This window comes from Balaenoptera acutorostrata, chromosome 12, assembly GCF_949987535.1.
Source record: "Balaenoptera acutorostrata chromosome 12, mBalAcu1.1, whole genome shotgun sequence".
NCBI lineage: Eukaryota > Metazoa > Chordata > Mammalia > Artiodactyla > Balaenopteridae > Balaenoptera > Balaenoptera acutorostrata.
Genome location: NC_080075.1, coordinates 41284697 through 41303160, shown reverse-complemented (window position 1 = coordinate 41303160; position 18464 = coordinate 41284697). Strand labels below are relative to the sequence as shown.

The 18464-nt window shown below is 39.1% G+C and overlaps 1 protein-coding gene across 3 annotated transcripts in view; it reads right to left on the bottom strand.

Moving 5' to 3' along the window:
* Positions 1-380: 380 nt before the first annotated feature.
* Positions 381-18464, bottom strand: part of FAM161A (FAM161 centrosomal protein A) — a 31440-nt gene continuing 13356 nt past the window's right edge. Inside the window, exons 2-8 of one of the 3 annotated variants that reach the window (XR_009009971.1) lie at positions 14247-14485; positions 10831-11997; positions 10320-10487; positions 8608-8707; positions 6383-6510; positions 1422-1576; positions 823-958 (exon numbers count right to left, since the gene is read on the bottom strand). Coding sequence is in view for 2 of the 3 variants with exons in the window: in XM_057558622.1 (XP_057414605.1) it covers positions 820-958; positions 1422-1576; positions 8608-8707; positions 10320-10487; positions 10831-11997; positions 14247-14485 (1968 nt within the window). In the remaining variant the exon portion in view is untranslated. Of the gene's footprint in view, positions 959-1421; positions 1577-6382; positions 6511-8607; positions 8708-10319; positions 10488-10830; positions 11998-14246; positions 14486-18464 lie in introns of all 3 variants that reach the window. The other 2 variants (XM_057558622.1, XM_007189707.2) reach the window with 2 other exon arrangements.

Genomic DNA, 18464 nt, shown 5'->3' with positions numbered 1-18464 from the left:
AAGCCTTCAGGTGTATATTTATCCACACTCAATTTGACGTTAAACTTACCCAAATAATAACTTTTCTTCTTTTTCTTTTTTCTTTTTACATTTGAAAACGCTTGACTTTTATTCGTTGGCCTCTATATTCTGACATCCTCCATTATTTAGCTTAATGGCAGCTCCCTAAGGGCATATGAAACAATACACTTGGATTTTTCAAAAAAAAAAAACCAGTAACTCTCAGTGCATAAATGAATGTAAATGTGCAAGTTATCTATTTTCTCCTGTTTTATTACTTTTTAAAAATGGCTCAGATAAGAAATTTAAAATACCTAGTAAAATAAGTTTGAGGATTCATTTTGTGAGATGTACTGCAGAGAAAAAGAAGGAGCAAGTAGTATAATTTAAAAATATTTATTGATTCATGCTTTCCAGAACTTTTTTTTCAAACCAAAGGCCAATACTCCCCTCTGCTCTCAATGCTAAGCAATTTTTTCCACCCAAAATGATAAAATTATGTATATTTTTATACCTAATCAGTTTGTGACAGCTGTGATTCTCAAACACTTTTTAAAAATAGAAGTAAGATCAAAGTTGCAAACAGACCATATGTAGTAATTTTAAAAACTGAATAGGCAAAGCCTGACTCTAACTGACCAAATGACCCATCAGCTGGATTCGGCCTTTTCAGGCTACACGAGGACTTTGCTCAAGAGACCTGCACGTATCAGACGGGTTCCCATGGATGTCCTTAACACCACAAGCGCGGCTTCTGACACCCAATGCTGCCAACAACAGCAGGGGAACAGAGAGGAGACCCTGCCGACTGATTCAGTCTTATTCTTCAACACAATTCTCTTCTCCACTCTCTTCATCAGCTTTACCTGTTTCCTTGCAAGAATCTTGGCTGTTGGTATCAGTAAGATAATTTTCTTCCCCAGTCTCTCTTTCTTCTCTTTTTTCTTCTTCAATAAAGCTAGAGGAAGAAATTTATCAGTCTTTCAAAGGGAAAATGATTTGGTTTAAAGGTAAACAAACCCTCTGTAATGTACGCCATCCTGCAGTTAGTCTTCCTCAAGTGTATAAGCTCTGATTTATCAAGAGAAGTCTATAAAAGTACCAATTGGGAAAGTAGATATTCTTCTGAGAAGTAATTCATTTCAAAACTTGATTGACTCAAACTTCATTTGAAAGCATGTTATTATTTTCATTATTTATGTCAGAAATTTAAATTATTTTACTTTAAAAACAAAATACTTCATCACCGTGTAATATTTTGAAGCGTCAAACATGTTAAAATGTCACTATGTTTTACAATAGTTCACATGTATTCCATTAGGTAAAAGACCTTTTAAAATATTATAGAACAGAATTTTATGCTTTCCTGCAAGTAAGAATTTTTTCAAAGGTAAACTATTCAGACATCTTATATATGTTACCTTTCTTTATCTTCAGTGAAACTTTTCATCTCTTGATTGCTGAAGTACTCAAGTATTTTTCCACTTTGGCCTTTCTTTGAAACAAACTCATCAGATATTCCTAGTGCTTTTAAGGTGTTAGTATAATGCTTTTCTGCTGCCATTCTTGCATTTTTCTATAGGAAAGACAAACCTTTTTAGATAAGAACAAAAGACTTTAAGTTTCCATTACAAATGTATGGGTTAAAAGCTCCAGTGAAAATTAAATTCAATAATCACAGTTGGTTGAAAAATATGCATACCCTCTGACCAGCAATTCCACTCCTAGGTATATGCCTAGAGAAACTCCTACATATCTGCCCAAGGAGACATAACAAAATGTTCAGAATAGTACTGTTTGTTAACAACCCAAAACTGGAAACAACCTAAATATCTATCAGCAGTAGGATGGATAAATAAATTGTGGCATATTCATATAACAGACTAAAATAAAGCAATGAAAATGAACTCTAGCTATATGCCACAACATGGACGGATCTCACAAGCAGCATACCACAGAAGAGTACACGTAGTATGATTCATTTACATAAAGTCCAAAAACAAGCAAAACTAAACTATGTTGTTTAGGGATAGGTACATCAGTGGTAAAACTGTAAAGGAAAACAAGGAAATGCTTATCTCAAAAGTTAGAAGGGGGGCTTCCCAGGTGGCGCAGTGGTTGAGAATCTGCCTGCTAACGCAGGGGACACGGGTTCGAGCCCTGGCCTGGGAAGATCCCACATGCCACGGAGCAGCTGGGCCCGTGAGCCACAACTGCTGAGCCTGCGCGTCTGGAGCCTGTGCTCCGCAACGAGAGAGGCCGCGACGGTGAGAGGCCCGCGCATCGCGATGAAGAGTGGCCCCCGCTTGCCACAACTGGAGAAAGCCCTCGCACAGAAACGAAGACCTAACACAGCCAAAAATCAATCAATCAATCAAACATACGCATCTGATTCAAGATCCTCATTAAAAAAAAAAAAAAAAAAAAAAGTTAGAAGGGTGGTTACCTCTAGGTGAGAGGGTTTTGATCTGGGAGGGGCACACAGGGTTTCTGGAGTACTGGCAATACTCTAATGCTTTTAACCTGGGTAGTGGCCACATGAGTTTTGATCTATAATTATTCTTTACTCTATACTGTTTCATGACTGTTCAAGGATATCTGAAAAAAATTAGTAAGAAAATAAGTTCCTGTGATAGTTGTCAGAGAGTTCTTTATGTGCCTACTGTAAATTTTACTCTTTACAAACCATATCTCTAATCCACCGAAGATGATAAAATCATCAATGTTGTTACCTTTATTCTGTAGAGGAAGCAAGGGATACAGCAAGAAAAACATGAATTTAGAACTGGGTTCAACTCTCCAGAATGTTACTTCCTGGCTTTGGGACCCATGGGAGTTGTGATGACACTCTCATACCTAAAGCAAGTCAGTTGTCACAGTTCCTGAGACCACAGGATTTACGGAGACATAAGATGACTGGGGTTCTCATTAGTGCCTTGGCTTTAGTCCAATTTTATCTCCTATGAGTGGACATGAACTAGTATAGGGCCAAAAATCGTCATCTGGACCTCAAACTAAAGGAAAGTCCCGAGGAATGGCCCAGCCCCAATGCACCAATGGCACCCCATCCTGGAAAGGGTGTGGAAGAGCACCCAGTCTCACCCCAAATTTAACAAATAAGTAAGATACTCCCTCCACTCTTGCTGAGGTTAAGCGGTTTGCTTAAGGTCACAGGATATAGTGAGAGGGAAAACCAAGTCTCTTAATCCTTTTCTGAGTCTTCTCCACTCCACCAGGCTGCTTTCTAAGTGGTAGTGGTTATCCTGGAGTTTGAAGGTAGCCTAAAGCCTGACTTCAGCAATGCAGTGTCAGATATTTTCCTAACCCAGGGATTCCGGCATAAGGAAGGACCATGGGTCTAGTGTTCCATGGGAGAAACCAAAATGGCAAAGACTGATTACAATGGATAAAACTATCACCAGTGCATTTCCTGACATGCTAGAAAACTGAAAAAAGAAGCACTCAAACTGCTGCTAAAATGCACCCACTATTAATAATAATAATTTTTAGAAAAGTAAGTAAAAATGCAACCAGAGGCTATGAACACCAACAGATAAGACTTGGGGAACTGAAAGGCACAGCAAAGTGAGATGAGGACTATGCCCCAAAGACTGTAAAGCAGAATAAAGAAACCCCAAACGTAACCCAATGTGTTAAGAAAAATATATTCTAATTTTAAGCAAATGAAATATAAAAGATTTAAATGATACTAATCAATGTTAGTGCTTGTAAGCCTTCATCTGAATTTGGCTTAAAATCCAATTTAACATCTATTCAGTTAATAAATCCTGTGATTTTCAAGAAACAGGAAAACATGGTTTGTTCAGTCCTGGATCACAGGCTTACTCTGCTAGGGGATAACTCAACAGCAGCAAGACCACAATTAACACTTATAAATGGGTAATGCATAAAGTTGTGAGTGAATTTATTAAATAACAGCTGTTAATTAGCAGCAATAGTCACTGCAAGAAAAAAAGATGTTCTAATTTATGTTAACAAAACCAAAACAATGGTGAGTCACTGTCAGTCACCCTGTATATAGAATTTATTACCTTTTAATATTTTATATCAAGGTGAATAGTGTGTAATTGTTCCTAATTGAAACAAACATTTCCCCCTTGAATTTCACAATGCAAAAGAATTGTAAAGACTATGAAATAAAAGTAGTTAAAATAACCATGGTTATTTTGTTTTTCTATCTAAGACTCTGCAAAAAAACCAAATTAACTTTGTTTCTTGAGGAAACCAAAATAATAAGTAATGATGAAAGTTAGTCTACAATCACTGCCCTAGTTTGAAGGGGAAAAAATACTTAATTTTTAGGAGCCTAAGTTTAGTTTATAGTAATTCTTTCCTTTATTTAATAATAACTGAATACTTAATTTGTGACAAGCCTTCACGGGAGGTAGAGGGTATATGGGGAGAGAGAACAGCATATGTGTGGGCCAAAGGTGGTGGAAGAAATATCAGCTATGAAACTAACCTATGTTTTCAATATTTAACATTTCTTTATGGGTTTAATTTCACACACACCACTTATTTTACCACATTTTCTCTGGTGCTTAGAAAGAGTGGGAATTCACAGCATGGTAAAACTGCTTGTTAACACTGAGACTCATCACTAATATTGTCAGGGTAGTGCTCTCAGCCGGGACTAATCCCAGGAAGAGAGAGTTCAGTTTGGGTTCAACAAATGTTTATTAACATCCCCTTTGTGCCATACATTGTCCTAGGTGCTAAGTGCTAGGAATACAAAGATTTGACCGACACCTTTACAAGTAACTAGCTGAAAGAGAAGAGAGCACTGAACAGATAATTTCCACACAACATGTAGGAGCAAAGACAGAGATGCACAAAAGGGTAATAAAAGAACACAGAGGAGGACTTCCCTGGTGGTGCAGTGGTTAAGAATCTGCCTGCCAATGCAGGGGACACGGGTTCAATCCCTGGTCCGGGAAGATCCCACATGCTGCGGATCCACTAAGTCCATGTGCCACAACTACTGAGCCTGTGCTCTAGAGCCTGCGAGCCACAACTACTGAGCCTGCGTGCCACAACTACTGAAGCCCGCACGCCTAGAGCCCGTGCTCCCCAACAAGAGAAGCCACCGCAATGAGGAGCCCCCGCACCGCAACGAAGAGTAGCACCCCCACCGCAACTAGAGAAAGCCTGTGCGCAGCAACGAAGACCCAACGCAGCCAAAAATAAATAAATAAAAGACTAAAATACTTACTTTAAAAAAAAAAAAGAACATAGAGGAAATGGCACGCAACCCAACCTGGGGAAACAATGCAAGAAGCAATTTTACACTAAGCCTTGAAAGAGTAAGAGGAAAGATAGGAAGAAGCTCTAAGGGTGTTGAGAAACAGCATAAATAAAGATTTCAAGTTTGAAACTAGTAGTCTGGTACGGTCTGAAAGTAAAGGGTGTACAGAGTGGGGGTTGGGGGCATGCAGTGGTCGATGAACTAAAGAGGTCAACAGGGGTCAGATAATAGAGGATTCTGTACACCAGGCTTAGACTCGTGGACTTTCTTCCAGGAGAGAGTAGGACAGCTTAATGTTAAGTGTTTGGAAGCAGACTGACTTGGGTTCCAATCCTAGTTCCATTATTTACTAACTATAAACCTTATGAGTTACTTACTTTCTTTCAACTTCAGTTTCTTCCTCTGCAATACAGGAATACCCACCTTGCAGCATTGTTTGGAGAAGTCAATGTCAAGATCCCTTGATACCATTCAATGAAAATGAGAATGAATGGCATCAGTGAAATGGATGATTGCCACTATTATCGGGGTTATTAACTACCTACTCAGGGTGAACGTGGTGGCAAGGGAATGGGAATGGCAAAGCGAAGACAGAATGCAAGGCAGGAAAACCAGTCAAACCATTATAACTCAGATAGGAAATAATAGAGGTTTCACCTAGCATTTCACATTAGAAATGGAGAAAGGTAGATGCACAAGTTATTTAGAAAGGAACTTGTCACATCTCTCAGTGACAACTGAATGGAGAGAAAAAGAGGTTCCCAGTCATCTAAATTGCGGCCCAACAAAAACATGAACTCAAAGAGGAAGATCTAGTTTGGGGCAAGATGAATGTAAAACGCCTATGGGAAACCTGGGTAGATACATCCAGACAAGTGGACATAAAACCTGCAGTTGGGAGCTGGAGATAACTACTTTGAGGCGAAAGTCAATCACTTTATGCTGAGTAACACAGAACAGCTTAAGATAATTTTTTTCCCCTAAAGTTGAAACTGAGATATGAGAAAAAAAAAAACCAAACCATTCCTTAAAATGAGAAGCATTACATAAAATTATATCCAAATCAGTCAGTAAAGGGTTCCCATAACTTTGAGAGGCTGTAATATGTAGATTTACCCATAACACATGTCCTTTGTCCTCAGTGAGTCACTGACACGGGCAGTCCTATAAGGACACTCGTCTGTCCCAGACACTTGCTGGCAGGAAGCTCCAAATGTAGCAGCTTGAAATTCACAACACAGCACCTGTAACCTCCAGTGATTTTGTCCATTGTTAAACCATGTAGCCCATAGGAGCCCCTCCCTTATGGATACAAAGGGGAAGATCATTTGAAATTGACAAATCTGTCTTAAGGGAGAGACTGTAAAACTGAGTATAAATCTAGTAAAATCAGAATTCATTGTCCATAAGATCAAATTATTTTTTCTGATAAAAAGGAAGTCCTTCTTACAGACATAGAAAACAAACTTACGGTTACCAAATTGGGGGGGGGGGGGAGGGATAAATTAGGAGGTGGGATTAACAGATACACACTACTTTATATAAAACAGATAAACAACAAGATCCTACTGTATAGCACAGGGAACTATATTCAATATCTTGTAATAACCTATAATGGAAAAGAATCTGAAAAAGAATATACATATACACACACACATATACATATATAACTGAATCACTTTGTTGTATACCAGAAACTAATACCACATTATAAATCAACTATACTTCAATTTTTTAAAAAAGGAAGCCCTTTCAGTGATTGTAGATAAGACTAAAAATTATAGACTCACTTAAAAAAACTGATCAACAAAATGAAAAGGCAAAAAAAAAAAAATGAAAAGGCAACCTACTGAATGGGAGAAAATATTTGCAAATCATCTACCTGATAAGGGGTTACTATCCAAAATATATACAGAACTCATACAAGTCATTAGCAAAAAACAAATAATCAAATTTAAAAATGGGCAAGAGATCTGAATAGACATTTTTCCAAAGAGGATATTCAAATGACCAACAGGCACATGAAAAGGTGCTCAACATCACTAATCATTAGGGAAATGAAATCAAAACCTTAATGAGATATCACCTCATACCTGTTACAATGGCTAGTCTCAAAAAGACAAGACATAACAAATGCTGGTCAGGATGTAGAGAAATGGGAACCCTTGTGTGCTGTTCGTGGGAAAGTAAATTGGTGCAGCCATTATGGAAAACAGTATAGAGGTTCCTCAAAAACTTAAAAATATAATTACTACACAATCCAGCAATTCCACTCCCAGGTATTTATCTAAAGAAAATGAAATCACTATGTCGATTCACTGCAGCATTATAGACAATAGTTAAGACATGGCAACAACCCAAATGGCCATCAAAAAATTAATGGATAAAGAAAGAAAATGTGGTATATATATATATATATATATATATATATATATATATATACACACACACAATGGAATATTATTCGGCCATAAAAAGAAGGAAATCCTGCCATTTGTGACAATACAGATGGATCTTGAGGGCATTATGCTAAGGGAAGTAAGTCAGACAGAGAAGGACAAATACTATATGATCTGATTTATGCGTGGAATCTAAATACACACACACACAACTCATAGAAAAGGAGATCAGATTTGTGGTTACTAGAGGAATTGGATGAAGGTGTCAAAAGGTACAAACTTCCAGTTATAAGATAAATAAGTACTGGGGGTGTGACGTACAGCATGGTGACTACAGCTAACACTGCTATGTGGCATATTTGAAAGTTGCTAAGAGAGTAGGTCCTAAAAGTTCTCATCACAAGGAAAAAAATTTTTTTTGGTAACAATACGAGGTGATAGATGTTAACTAAACGTATTGTAGTAATCATTTCCTAATATACGTATGTCATTATGCTGTATACCTTAAACTTATACCTGCTATATGTCAATTTTATCCCAAGAAAACTGAAAAAAAAACTGGCAGAAATAAATCTGATTCAATTAGCCATTTTGTTTCATTTTTTAATTTTTCAAAGACTTCCAAAACTCACCTTAATATTTGGCCAAGTTGGTACTGAAAAAACACTAGCCACTAAAAACAGGTTGTGAAACTATTATTTTGAAAATGATTGGATTAGCAGCATGTTCTTTATCAAGCTTACGAGCCTCATCAAGATTCAATGCTCAGATTTAAGCAAAACTACTTACTTGACTGATGTGATGAAGCTGTCACAGAAATAATACTGTCTCAGTAAATTATATAACATATAAGAAAAATGGACTATAAAAATTAGGAGATAGAGATGTTAAAAAAAAAAGAAAAAAAGCTGACAATAGCTCTCAAATTCCAATAAACACAACCTGAGCAACTCTTTCAAATAGCAGCGGCCTGTTTTTTAATTTTTCTTCTCTTTCTTCTAGTTCTTGTCGGTATTCTCTCATCCTTTCTTTTTCACTCTTTCTAAAATCAAATAAAAGGAATGGAATTTTTAAAAGAAATAAGAACTTGCACATATAACATTTAGCGTAGATGACAAATCAGAAATTAAGTCATGAGCACAGTTTACCACAATTTCTTTTTTAGACTGGTAAATTTTTATGGAATGCAGGATAAAAATTTTAGGTTCTGAGAGCACACATTTTACATCCCGGGAACAGTCTGGGTACTTTGAGGTTCCTGAAATCTTCAAAACATAATGGATTCAGGGGCTTCAAACTGGCCTGAGGAGATAAATGAATGCCCTCTTATCTCATTTATAAGTATTTATAAACCAAAAACGTTTGGTCCAAATTTGGTATCTTCTCTTTAAGGAATTTCTTCTGAAAACAAGACCTTGCTCTTCTTTTTTCCCCTAAATGATATCTCCTATAGGTTGATGGCACAGTTAATTAAATGGGAGCAGGGGAGGGGAGAAATGGGGAGTATGGGAATACCACATAGAGAGGAACAGGAACCAAAATACATAAATTCACAGTAAGTATACTTACTATTTGAACCAGATCCTATAATAAATTAAATTATGCTACTTTCTTTATGTAAAATACACTAATTCTACCAAGATCATAAGACTTCATGGATTAGAAAAAAATAATTATACCATAAAATGATAATTACGCTTAACTATACACAATTTAGCATTATGGAAAATCCCATTTACTTTCTAAGGATGACCAGTATATTTCTAAAGAATATTTTGCTCAAGTTCATCAAATCAAGCTCCTTCTATCAATGAATTATATTGATACACATTATAAGGAATGTATATATAACATCCATTACAAAGGAATATAATAATTATTATACATAATATACATTTAAAAAGGAACACTCATAATTAAAAGCAAATATAGATTTGGGGGTACTTATAAATCAGATTAAAAATTAGTAAATCATATTACTTACCCAGCTTTGAGGGAGATATTTTACTACTTAAACATGAACATTTTTATGTTGCAACATAAAAATGTTCCTCTGGAACACTGATTTTCAAACTTTGTACTGCAGAATTGCAGCGTGTAATATATACTACTAAACCTTAACACACGTGTTAATTGACATACCACATAACTGATGTTAATTAACATCAATGTGTTAATTTGTGCTACCAGATTTCATGCAGACCTTAGAACAAAGCTCTCTGACATATCTGTTTATTGAAGAATATTCTGAGATTACACAGCAAGCTGTTAAAAAAGAGCTTTATCTGTGTGAATCAAGATTTTCCTCAATGTTGCACTGTGCAATAAAAAATAATATAAAGAAAAAGTTTAGATGCTGATGTAAGATTACAACTGTGAACCATAGCCACAATATGTTTCTGTTCATCAACATGGCATCATGGTCCTGGAGTCAGTATACATGTTGGTTCTCACCACGAAGTGAGTGAGTGAGTATGAGTGTGTGTGTGTGTGTGTGTGTGCGTGTAAGTTAACTATAAGTAACTGATAGTAACTTGAATCCAGAAACTGAAATACTAATACTACTCTTAATTTGTTCATATATTGGGGGTCCACTGATTAAAAAAAAAGTTTGAAAACCAATGATCTGGAGGGTCAGGATTCTCTCATGATACCTGAGAGATTTTACTCTGGATTTAGACATTTGAGCTAAACTCTGATGTGAGTCATAAGCCTTAGCCCGGGTTGTCAAGAGTTTCTGCAATTCTTTCATTCTTTGCTTCTGCTTAGTTAGGATCCGATTTCTCTCTTCTTCCAACATTTTCTTTTCCTCAAGTGATCTCCTGAGGGCAACAAACTAAGGCTTAATTCACTTTAAGCCAATGAGAATGCTGTTTAGCAAAGACTTAACACGGGATAATTCAACGGTTGAAAAAAAGGGGCAACCTTCTGAGAAGGATCTGAGTTGTAATTAGAAAATCAATAGGGTGACTGTAACCTTTTCTATCCCCCAAAATTCATAAAATGGAAAATACATTCATTTCTTAGAAGAACACCCTCTGGCAAAATGTTCTATATTATGTAGTAAAATATGTTACCAGATAAAATAACGTCATATTTTCAAATTCCCCAATACAAAATCAATGGAGCAACCATGAGTCAATCAGTGCTGTATCAGTTATTTACCTTGTGGCTTGTTCTCTTCCCCTGGAGGACACCGTGGGCATGGGAGGGTTGCAGCTACAAGGCACAGGTTTTGCATTTATACTTCTTACTGGTGACCTGCGCCTTGGAGACAGATAAGGCCAACGTGTTTCTTTTAAATTTTCTTCATCTGCTTCAATATCTGCCAAGATTTTCTCTCTTTTAGTGGATGCATGTGAGGCTGCATGAAGGTCAGATGGTTCACAGACTGTCAGGGGTTTTGGACACCTCTGTTCTGAGTGATGTTTCTGATATCTCTCAGGAAGGTCTTCAGAATCAGCAGTCTGGCACCTAACCTTGTGTTTACACTTGGACTTTTCAGCCTGTTCAGGACACTTGGGCTTCCTTGTAGCATAACTTCTGCGAGCTGGACTACAAGGCAGAGGGAATGAATTCTGTAAAAAGTCTTGGGTTCTCTGCTGCGTCCTAATGTTTCTATAGAGCTCTTCTTCTGTTAACTTGTCATTGATAGTTGAACCATAAGTAGATCGAGGTATCGGTCTGGCTTTAAATTGGTTTGTTTTCTTTTTAGACTTAAAAAAGTCTTTCAGCTGCTTTTCCCGAATTTGCTTCTGTTCCTCCCTTGCAATAAACTTAAACGGCTTTTGCGAGGCCAAAAGAGCTTCTTTGTTTTTCTCCTTCATAGACCTCCTCCGTTCTTCATTTTGCTTGACTATATCATGATAAAGGGGGAGAAAGACGAACGCAGGAACTGGGTTGGCTCGGAATTTTTTCTTACACTCTGATTCTTCTTCTTGTTTCTTGAGCAGTTTACGTGCCATTTCAATATCTGATTTAGATTTCATGTTCTCTTCTTTTTTCTTCTGCTCTCTAATCATCATTTGAAAAGGCTCAGGTACTGTAATCTTTGGCACCCATTCTTTTGGCTTCTTTTTTTTTTTTTCGAGTGCTGGCAAGTCAGCATCTTCAAACTGAATATAATCTTCAACAGAGAAGTTTGTCCACATGTTGTTGATGAGCTCCTTAGCAAAGGTCATCATTCTGCTTCTCTCAGAATACTCTTTTTCTACGTTGGGCAACTCATCTTCAGAGGAAGACACAATCAAGGAGGAAGACTGACCTAAATCAGGCTCTGAAATTGATGTCATAAATGAAACAGGATGATGGGAGCTCTTTTCTGATACAGACCTAAGTAAATGAGAAGAATAATTAGGTTACTCTTTCAGTTGCATGTGACCAAATATAAAAATTAAGAACTACATAATTTCTAAGATCAAGGCAAAATCAGTTAGAAAATAGGAGCTGGGTAGGGCTTGTGAAAATTATCAATTTTTTTTAGAACAGAGCCTGGGAGATGCCGATAAATGATCTAGTTTTACTCCCTCATTTTACAGGGCAGGAACCTAAGACAGCAGAGGCTCCTTGTGTCTAATCACTATTGAATTCTCCACACATTTTCCAGAGTCACCATCTTAAAACATATATCTGATTACATCACTCTCCTTCCTGAAACTTTCCCATGATTTGTCATTGTTACAAAGTCTAGATTGTAGGGACTTCCCTGGTGGCACAGTGGTTAAGATCCCGCCTGCCAATGCAGGGGACACGGGTTCGAGCCCTGCTCCGGGAAGATCCCATATGCCGTGGAGCAACTAAGCCCGTGCACCACAACTACTGAAGCCCGTGTGGCACAATTACTGAAGCCCGTGTGCCACAACTACTTAGCCTGCACTCTAGAGCCCACAAATCACAACTACTGAGCCCACGTGCCACAACTACTGAAGCCCACACGCCCTAGAGCCCGTGCTCCACAAGAGAAGCCACTGCAATGAGAAGCCTGTGCACCGCAACGAAGACTAGTCCCCACTTGCTGCAACTAGAGAAAGTCTGTGAGCAACAACGAAGACCCAACGCAGCCCCCACCCCAAATATTTTTTTAATTGAAAAAAGAAAAGTCTAGATTTTAAAGCCCTTCAAGACTAGCCCCTGCCTTCCTTTCCAGTTTCACCTCTTGCCTCTCCCTACCCCGTCACCATTCTTAAGTGAGATCCAATCACAGGGGGCTTCCCTGGTGGCGCAGTGGTTAAGAATCTGCCTGCCAATGCAGGAGACACGGGTTTGAGCCCTGGTCCGGGAAGATCCCACATGCCACGAAGCAACTAAGCCTGTGCGCCACAAATACTGAGCATGCATTCTAGAGCCCGCGAGCCACAACTACTGAAGCCTGCATGCCTAGAGACTGTGCTCTGAAACAAGAGAAGCCACCACAATGAGAAGCCTGTGCACCACAACGAAGAGTAGCCCCTGCTCGCCGCAACTAGAGAAATCCCACGTGCAGCAACGAAGACCCAATGCAGCAAATTAAAAAAAAAAAAAATCCAATCACAGGGGACTTCCCTGGTGGTCCAGTGGTTAAGAATCTGCCTTCCAATACAGGGGGACGTGAGTTCGATCCCTGGTGGGGGAACTAAGATCTCACATGCCTCGGGGCAACTAAGCCTACACACTGCAACTAGGGAACCCGTGCACTGCAACTACTGAGCTCGTGAGCTCTGGAGCCCTCACGCCATACCTAGAGAAGCCCGCACACCTGCCACAAAGAAGAACCTGTGTGCCACAATGGAAACACAGCACAAGGGGAAAACAAAAAAGATCCAATCACGGGAAGTTCCTCACACACACGGTGATTTCTCACAGCACCATGCCTTGGCACACATGGTTCCTGCTGCCTAGAAGGCCACTCCTTCCTTCCTACATCTGCTTCAGCTATTTCTCCTTCAAGACTGAACTCAGATACGACACTCGATGTGCCTGTATCCCTCCACTGACACCCTGACATGATCAACTGCTCTTCCTCTGTCTCCATGACACTCTGTTACACCATGTTGTGTGTTTGGATCTCAGCTAGTCTTTGACCTCCTTGAGGGCATCTTGATTTTGACTCCTCGGTGCCCAGACAAGGTCTGGCACACAGGAGATGCACAATCAGAGCTGACCAACTCAAGTTTCAAAAGAAGCAAGTTTATGGCAAAAATGACTATTTTGAAAACTTAAATCAGATCTATGTCTTAGCTCTGAACATTTTGTACTATATCTTTACTGAGCTCATATTAATCCACATATTATAAAGAAAGGGCTTTTAAAGTTAAATTTTAATATTCATCATTTGAAAATGGCCCAGACTAAATATTCTGATACATGTCTAAGAGTGGTGGGTCAGAGAGAAAAGAACAAAGGGCCACCAAATGACCCTCAAGGCAAGAAGCCACCTAATAGGTTGATAAGCCATCAAGCAATTTGAATAAAATCTCACCTCTGTATATCATTAAAAGCACAAAGGGATATTTGAGAGAAAATATTCTGAAATAATTTTGTTCTGCACTTTTAAGTATACATTTTACTTTACAGTCTACAAATAACATTATGTACAAACTTACGTGGAAGAGACACTAGCAGCTTCTTCCATGGTGATTGCTGGCTGAACTTCCTTTAAATTTAATTTATTCTGGTACATTTTCTCTAACTTTGCCATAGTTTCCATGTGGGCTGCCTTCAGCTCTTCTAGTTTCCTGAAGTACTCTTCATTAGAGTGGTAAATATCAGAAAAGTCCACAAAATCCTCACAGCTTATACGTTTTTGTTCATTTACCCCAGAAATGTTGGTGTTAAAATCAGCCTGGTAGAAGGAAAAAACCTGTTATATGATGTCTGGAATTGAAAGACAAATTAAGTTGACACTGGTTCCCAATGCTGCTTTTTAAAAAGTCCACTTAAATAGGTTATATGTTACTTGTGGACTATGTACACATAACAGATTATAAGTTACTTGTGGGCTATGCACATTTTCTCTTAATGACATTTTATTAAGAACAAGAGAGAGAGACCAAGTTGCCAGAAAATAAATGTTATTTAATCCATTTTATAAAGGATGGTTAGAGTCCCAGATCATGTACGAACCCATACACTATAGTAGGATCAAGCCAAACCACCCTTTATAAAGAGCTTCCTTCTGGAGGAGCTTCAAGATGGCAGAAGAGTAAGACGCGGAGATCACCTTCCTCCCCACAAATACATCAGAAATACATCTATATGTGGAACAGCTCCTACAGAACACCTACTGAACGCTGGCAGAAGACCTCAGACCTCCCAAAAGGCAAGAAATTCCCCACGTACCCGGGTAGGGCAAAAGAAAAAAAGAAAAAACAGAGACAAAAGAATAGGGACAGGACCTGCACCAGTGGGAGTGAGCCGTGAAGGAGGAAAGGTTTCCACACACTAGGAAGCCCCTTCGCAGGCGGAGACTGAGGGTGGTGGAGGGGGGGAAGCTTCGGAGCCACAGTGGAGAGCGCAGCCACAGGGGTGTGGAGGGCAAAGCGGAGAGATTCCCTCACAGAGGAGCGGTGCCGACCAGCACTCACCAGCCCGAGAGGCTTGTCTGCTTCCCTGCTGGGGTGGGTGAGGGCTGGGAGCTGAGCCTCGGGCTTCAGTCAGATCCCAGGGAGAGGACTGGGGTTGGCGGCGTGAACACAGCCTGAAGGGGGCTAGTGTGTCACAGCTAGTTGGGAGGGAGTCCGGGAAAAAGTCTGCAGCTGCCGAAGAGGCAAGAGACTTTTTGTTGCCTCTTTGTTTCCTGGTGCGCGAGGAGAGGGGACTAAGAGCGCCGCTTAAAGGAGCTCCAGAGACAGGCGTGAGCCGCGGCTATCAGCGCGGACCCCAGAGACGGGCATGGGACGCTAAGGCTGCTGCTGCCGCCACCAAGAAGCCTGTGTGCAAGCACAGGTCACTCTCCACACCGCCCCTCCCGAGAGACTGTGCAGCCCGCCACTGCCAGGGTCTCGTGATCCAGGGACAACTTCCCCAGGAGCACGCATGGTGCGCCTCAGGCTGCTGCAACGTCACGCCGGCCTCTGCTGCCACAGGCTCGCCCCGCATCCGTACCCCTCCCTCCCCACGGCCTGAGTGAGCCAGAGCCCCCGAAGCAGCTGCTCCTTTAACCCCGTCCTGTCTGAGCGAAGAACAGATGCCCTCAGGCGACCTACATGCAGAGGCAGGTCCAAATCCAAAGCTGAACCCCGGGAGCTGTACGAACAAAGAAGAGAAAGGGAAATCTCTCCCAGCAGCCTCAGAAGCAGCGGATTAAAGCTCCACAAACAACTTGATGTACCTGCATCTGTTGAATACCTGAATAGACAACGAATCATCCCAAATTCAGGAGGTGGACTTTGGGAGCAGGATATATTAATTTTTCCCCTTTTCCTTTTTTTGTGAGTGCATATGTGTATGCTTCTGGGTGAGATTTTTGTCTGTATAGCTTTGCTTTCACCATTTGTCCTAGGGTTCGGTCTGTCTGTTTTTTTTTGTTTTTTTTTTTTTACTTAAAAAAATTTTTTTTCTTAATAAATTTTTTCTTAATAATTTTTTCCTTATTTTTTATTTTAAAAAATTAAAAAAATTTTTGCTTAATAATATTTTCTTAATTTTTATTTTAAAATTTTTTTTCTTATTTTTTATTATAAAAAATTAATAAATTTATTTTTTTAAGTTAAAAAAATTTTTTTTCTAAATAAATTTTTTCTTAATAATATTTTTCGTATTTTTTATTATAATAGCTTTATTTTATTTTATTTTATTTTATTTTATCCTCTTTCTATCTTTCTATTTTTTCTCCCTTTTATTCTGAGCCGAGTGGATGAAAGGCTCTTGGTGCTCCAGCCAGGCATCAGGGCTGTGCCTCTGAGGTGGGAGAGCCAACTTCAGGACACTGGTCCACAAGAGACCTCCCAGCTCCATGTAATACCAAACGGCAAAAATCTCTCAGAGATCTCCATCTCAACATCAAGACCCAGCTTCACTCAACAACCAGCAAGCTACAGTGCTGGACACCCTATGTCAAACAACTAGCAAGACAGGAACACAGCCCCATCCATTAGCAGAGAGGCTGCCTAAAATCATAATAAGGCCACAGACACCCCAAAACACACCACCAGATGTGGATGTGCCCACCAGAAAGACAAGATCCAGCCTCATCCACCAGAACACAGGCACTAGTCCCCTCCACCAGAAAGCCTACACAACCCACTGAACCAACCTTAGCCACTGGGGACAGATACCAAAAACAACGGGAACTACAAACCTGCAGCCTGTGAAAAGGAGACCCCAAACACAGTAAGATAAGCAAAATGAGAAGACAGAAAAACACACAGCAGATGAAGGAGCAGGGTCAAAACACACCAGACCTAACAAATGAAGAGGAAATAGGCAGTCTACTTGAAAAAGAATTCAGAATAATGATAGTAAAGATGATCCAAAATCTTGGAAATAGAATAGACAAAATGCAAGAAACATTTAACAAGGACATAGAAGAACTAAAGAGGAACCAAGCAACGATGAAAAACACAATAAATGAAATTAAAAATACTCTAGAAGGGATCAATAGCAGAATAACTGAGGCAGAAGAACAGGTAAGTGACCTGGAAGATAAAATAGTGGAAATAACTACTGCAGAGCAGAATAAAGAAAAAGGAATGAAAAGAACTGAGGACAGTCTCAGAGACCTCTGGGACAACATTAAATGCACCAACATTCGAATTATAGGGGTCCCAGAAGAAGAAGAGAAAAAGAAAGGGACTGAAAAATATTTGAAGAGATTATAGTTCAAAACTTCCCTAATATGGGAAAGGAAATAGTTAATCAAATCCTGGAAGCACAGAGAGTCCCATACAGGATAAATCCAAGGAGAAACACGCCAAGACACATATTAATCAAACTATCAAAAATTAAATATAAAGAAAACATATTAAAAGCAGCAAGGGAAAAACAACAAATAACACACAAGGGAATCCCCATAAGGTTAACATCTGATCTTTCAGCAGAAACTCTGCAAGCCAGAAGGGAGTGGCAGGATATACTTAAAGTGATGAAGGAGAAAAACCTATAACCAAGATTACTCTACCCAGCAAGGATCTCATTCAGATTTGATGGAGAAATTAAAACCTTTACAGACAAGCAAAAGCTGAGAGAGTTCAGCACCACCAAACCAGCTTTACAACAAATGCTAAAGGAACTTCTCTAGGCAAGAAACACAAGAGAAGGAAAACAGCTACAATAACAAACCCAAAACATTTAAGAAAATGGGAATAGGAACATACATATCGATAATTACCTTAAATGTAAATGGATTAAATGCTCCCACCAAAAGACACAGACTGGCTGAATGGATACAAAAACAAGACCCATCTATATGCTGTCTACAAGAGACCCACTTCAGACCTAGGGACACATTCAGACTGAAAGTGAGGGGATGGAAAAAGATATTCCATGCAAATGGAAATCAAAAGAAAGCTGGAGTAGCAATTCTCATATCAGACAAAATAGACTTTAAAATAAAGACTATTACAAGAGACAAAGAAAGACACTACATAATTATCAAGGGATTGATCCAAGAAGAAGGTGTAACAATTGTAAATATTTATGCACCCAACATAGGAGCATCTCAATACATAAGACAAATACTAACAGCCATAATAGGGGAAATCGATAGTAACACAATCATAGTAGGGGACTTTAACACCCCCCTTTCACCAATGGACAGATCATCCAAAATGAAAATAAATAAGGAAACACAAGCTTTAAATGATACATTAAACAAGATGGAC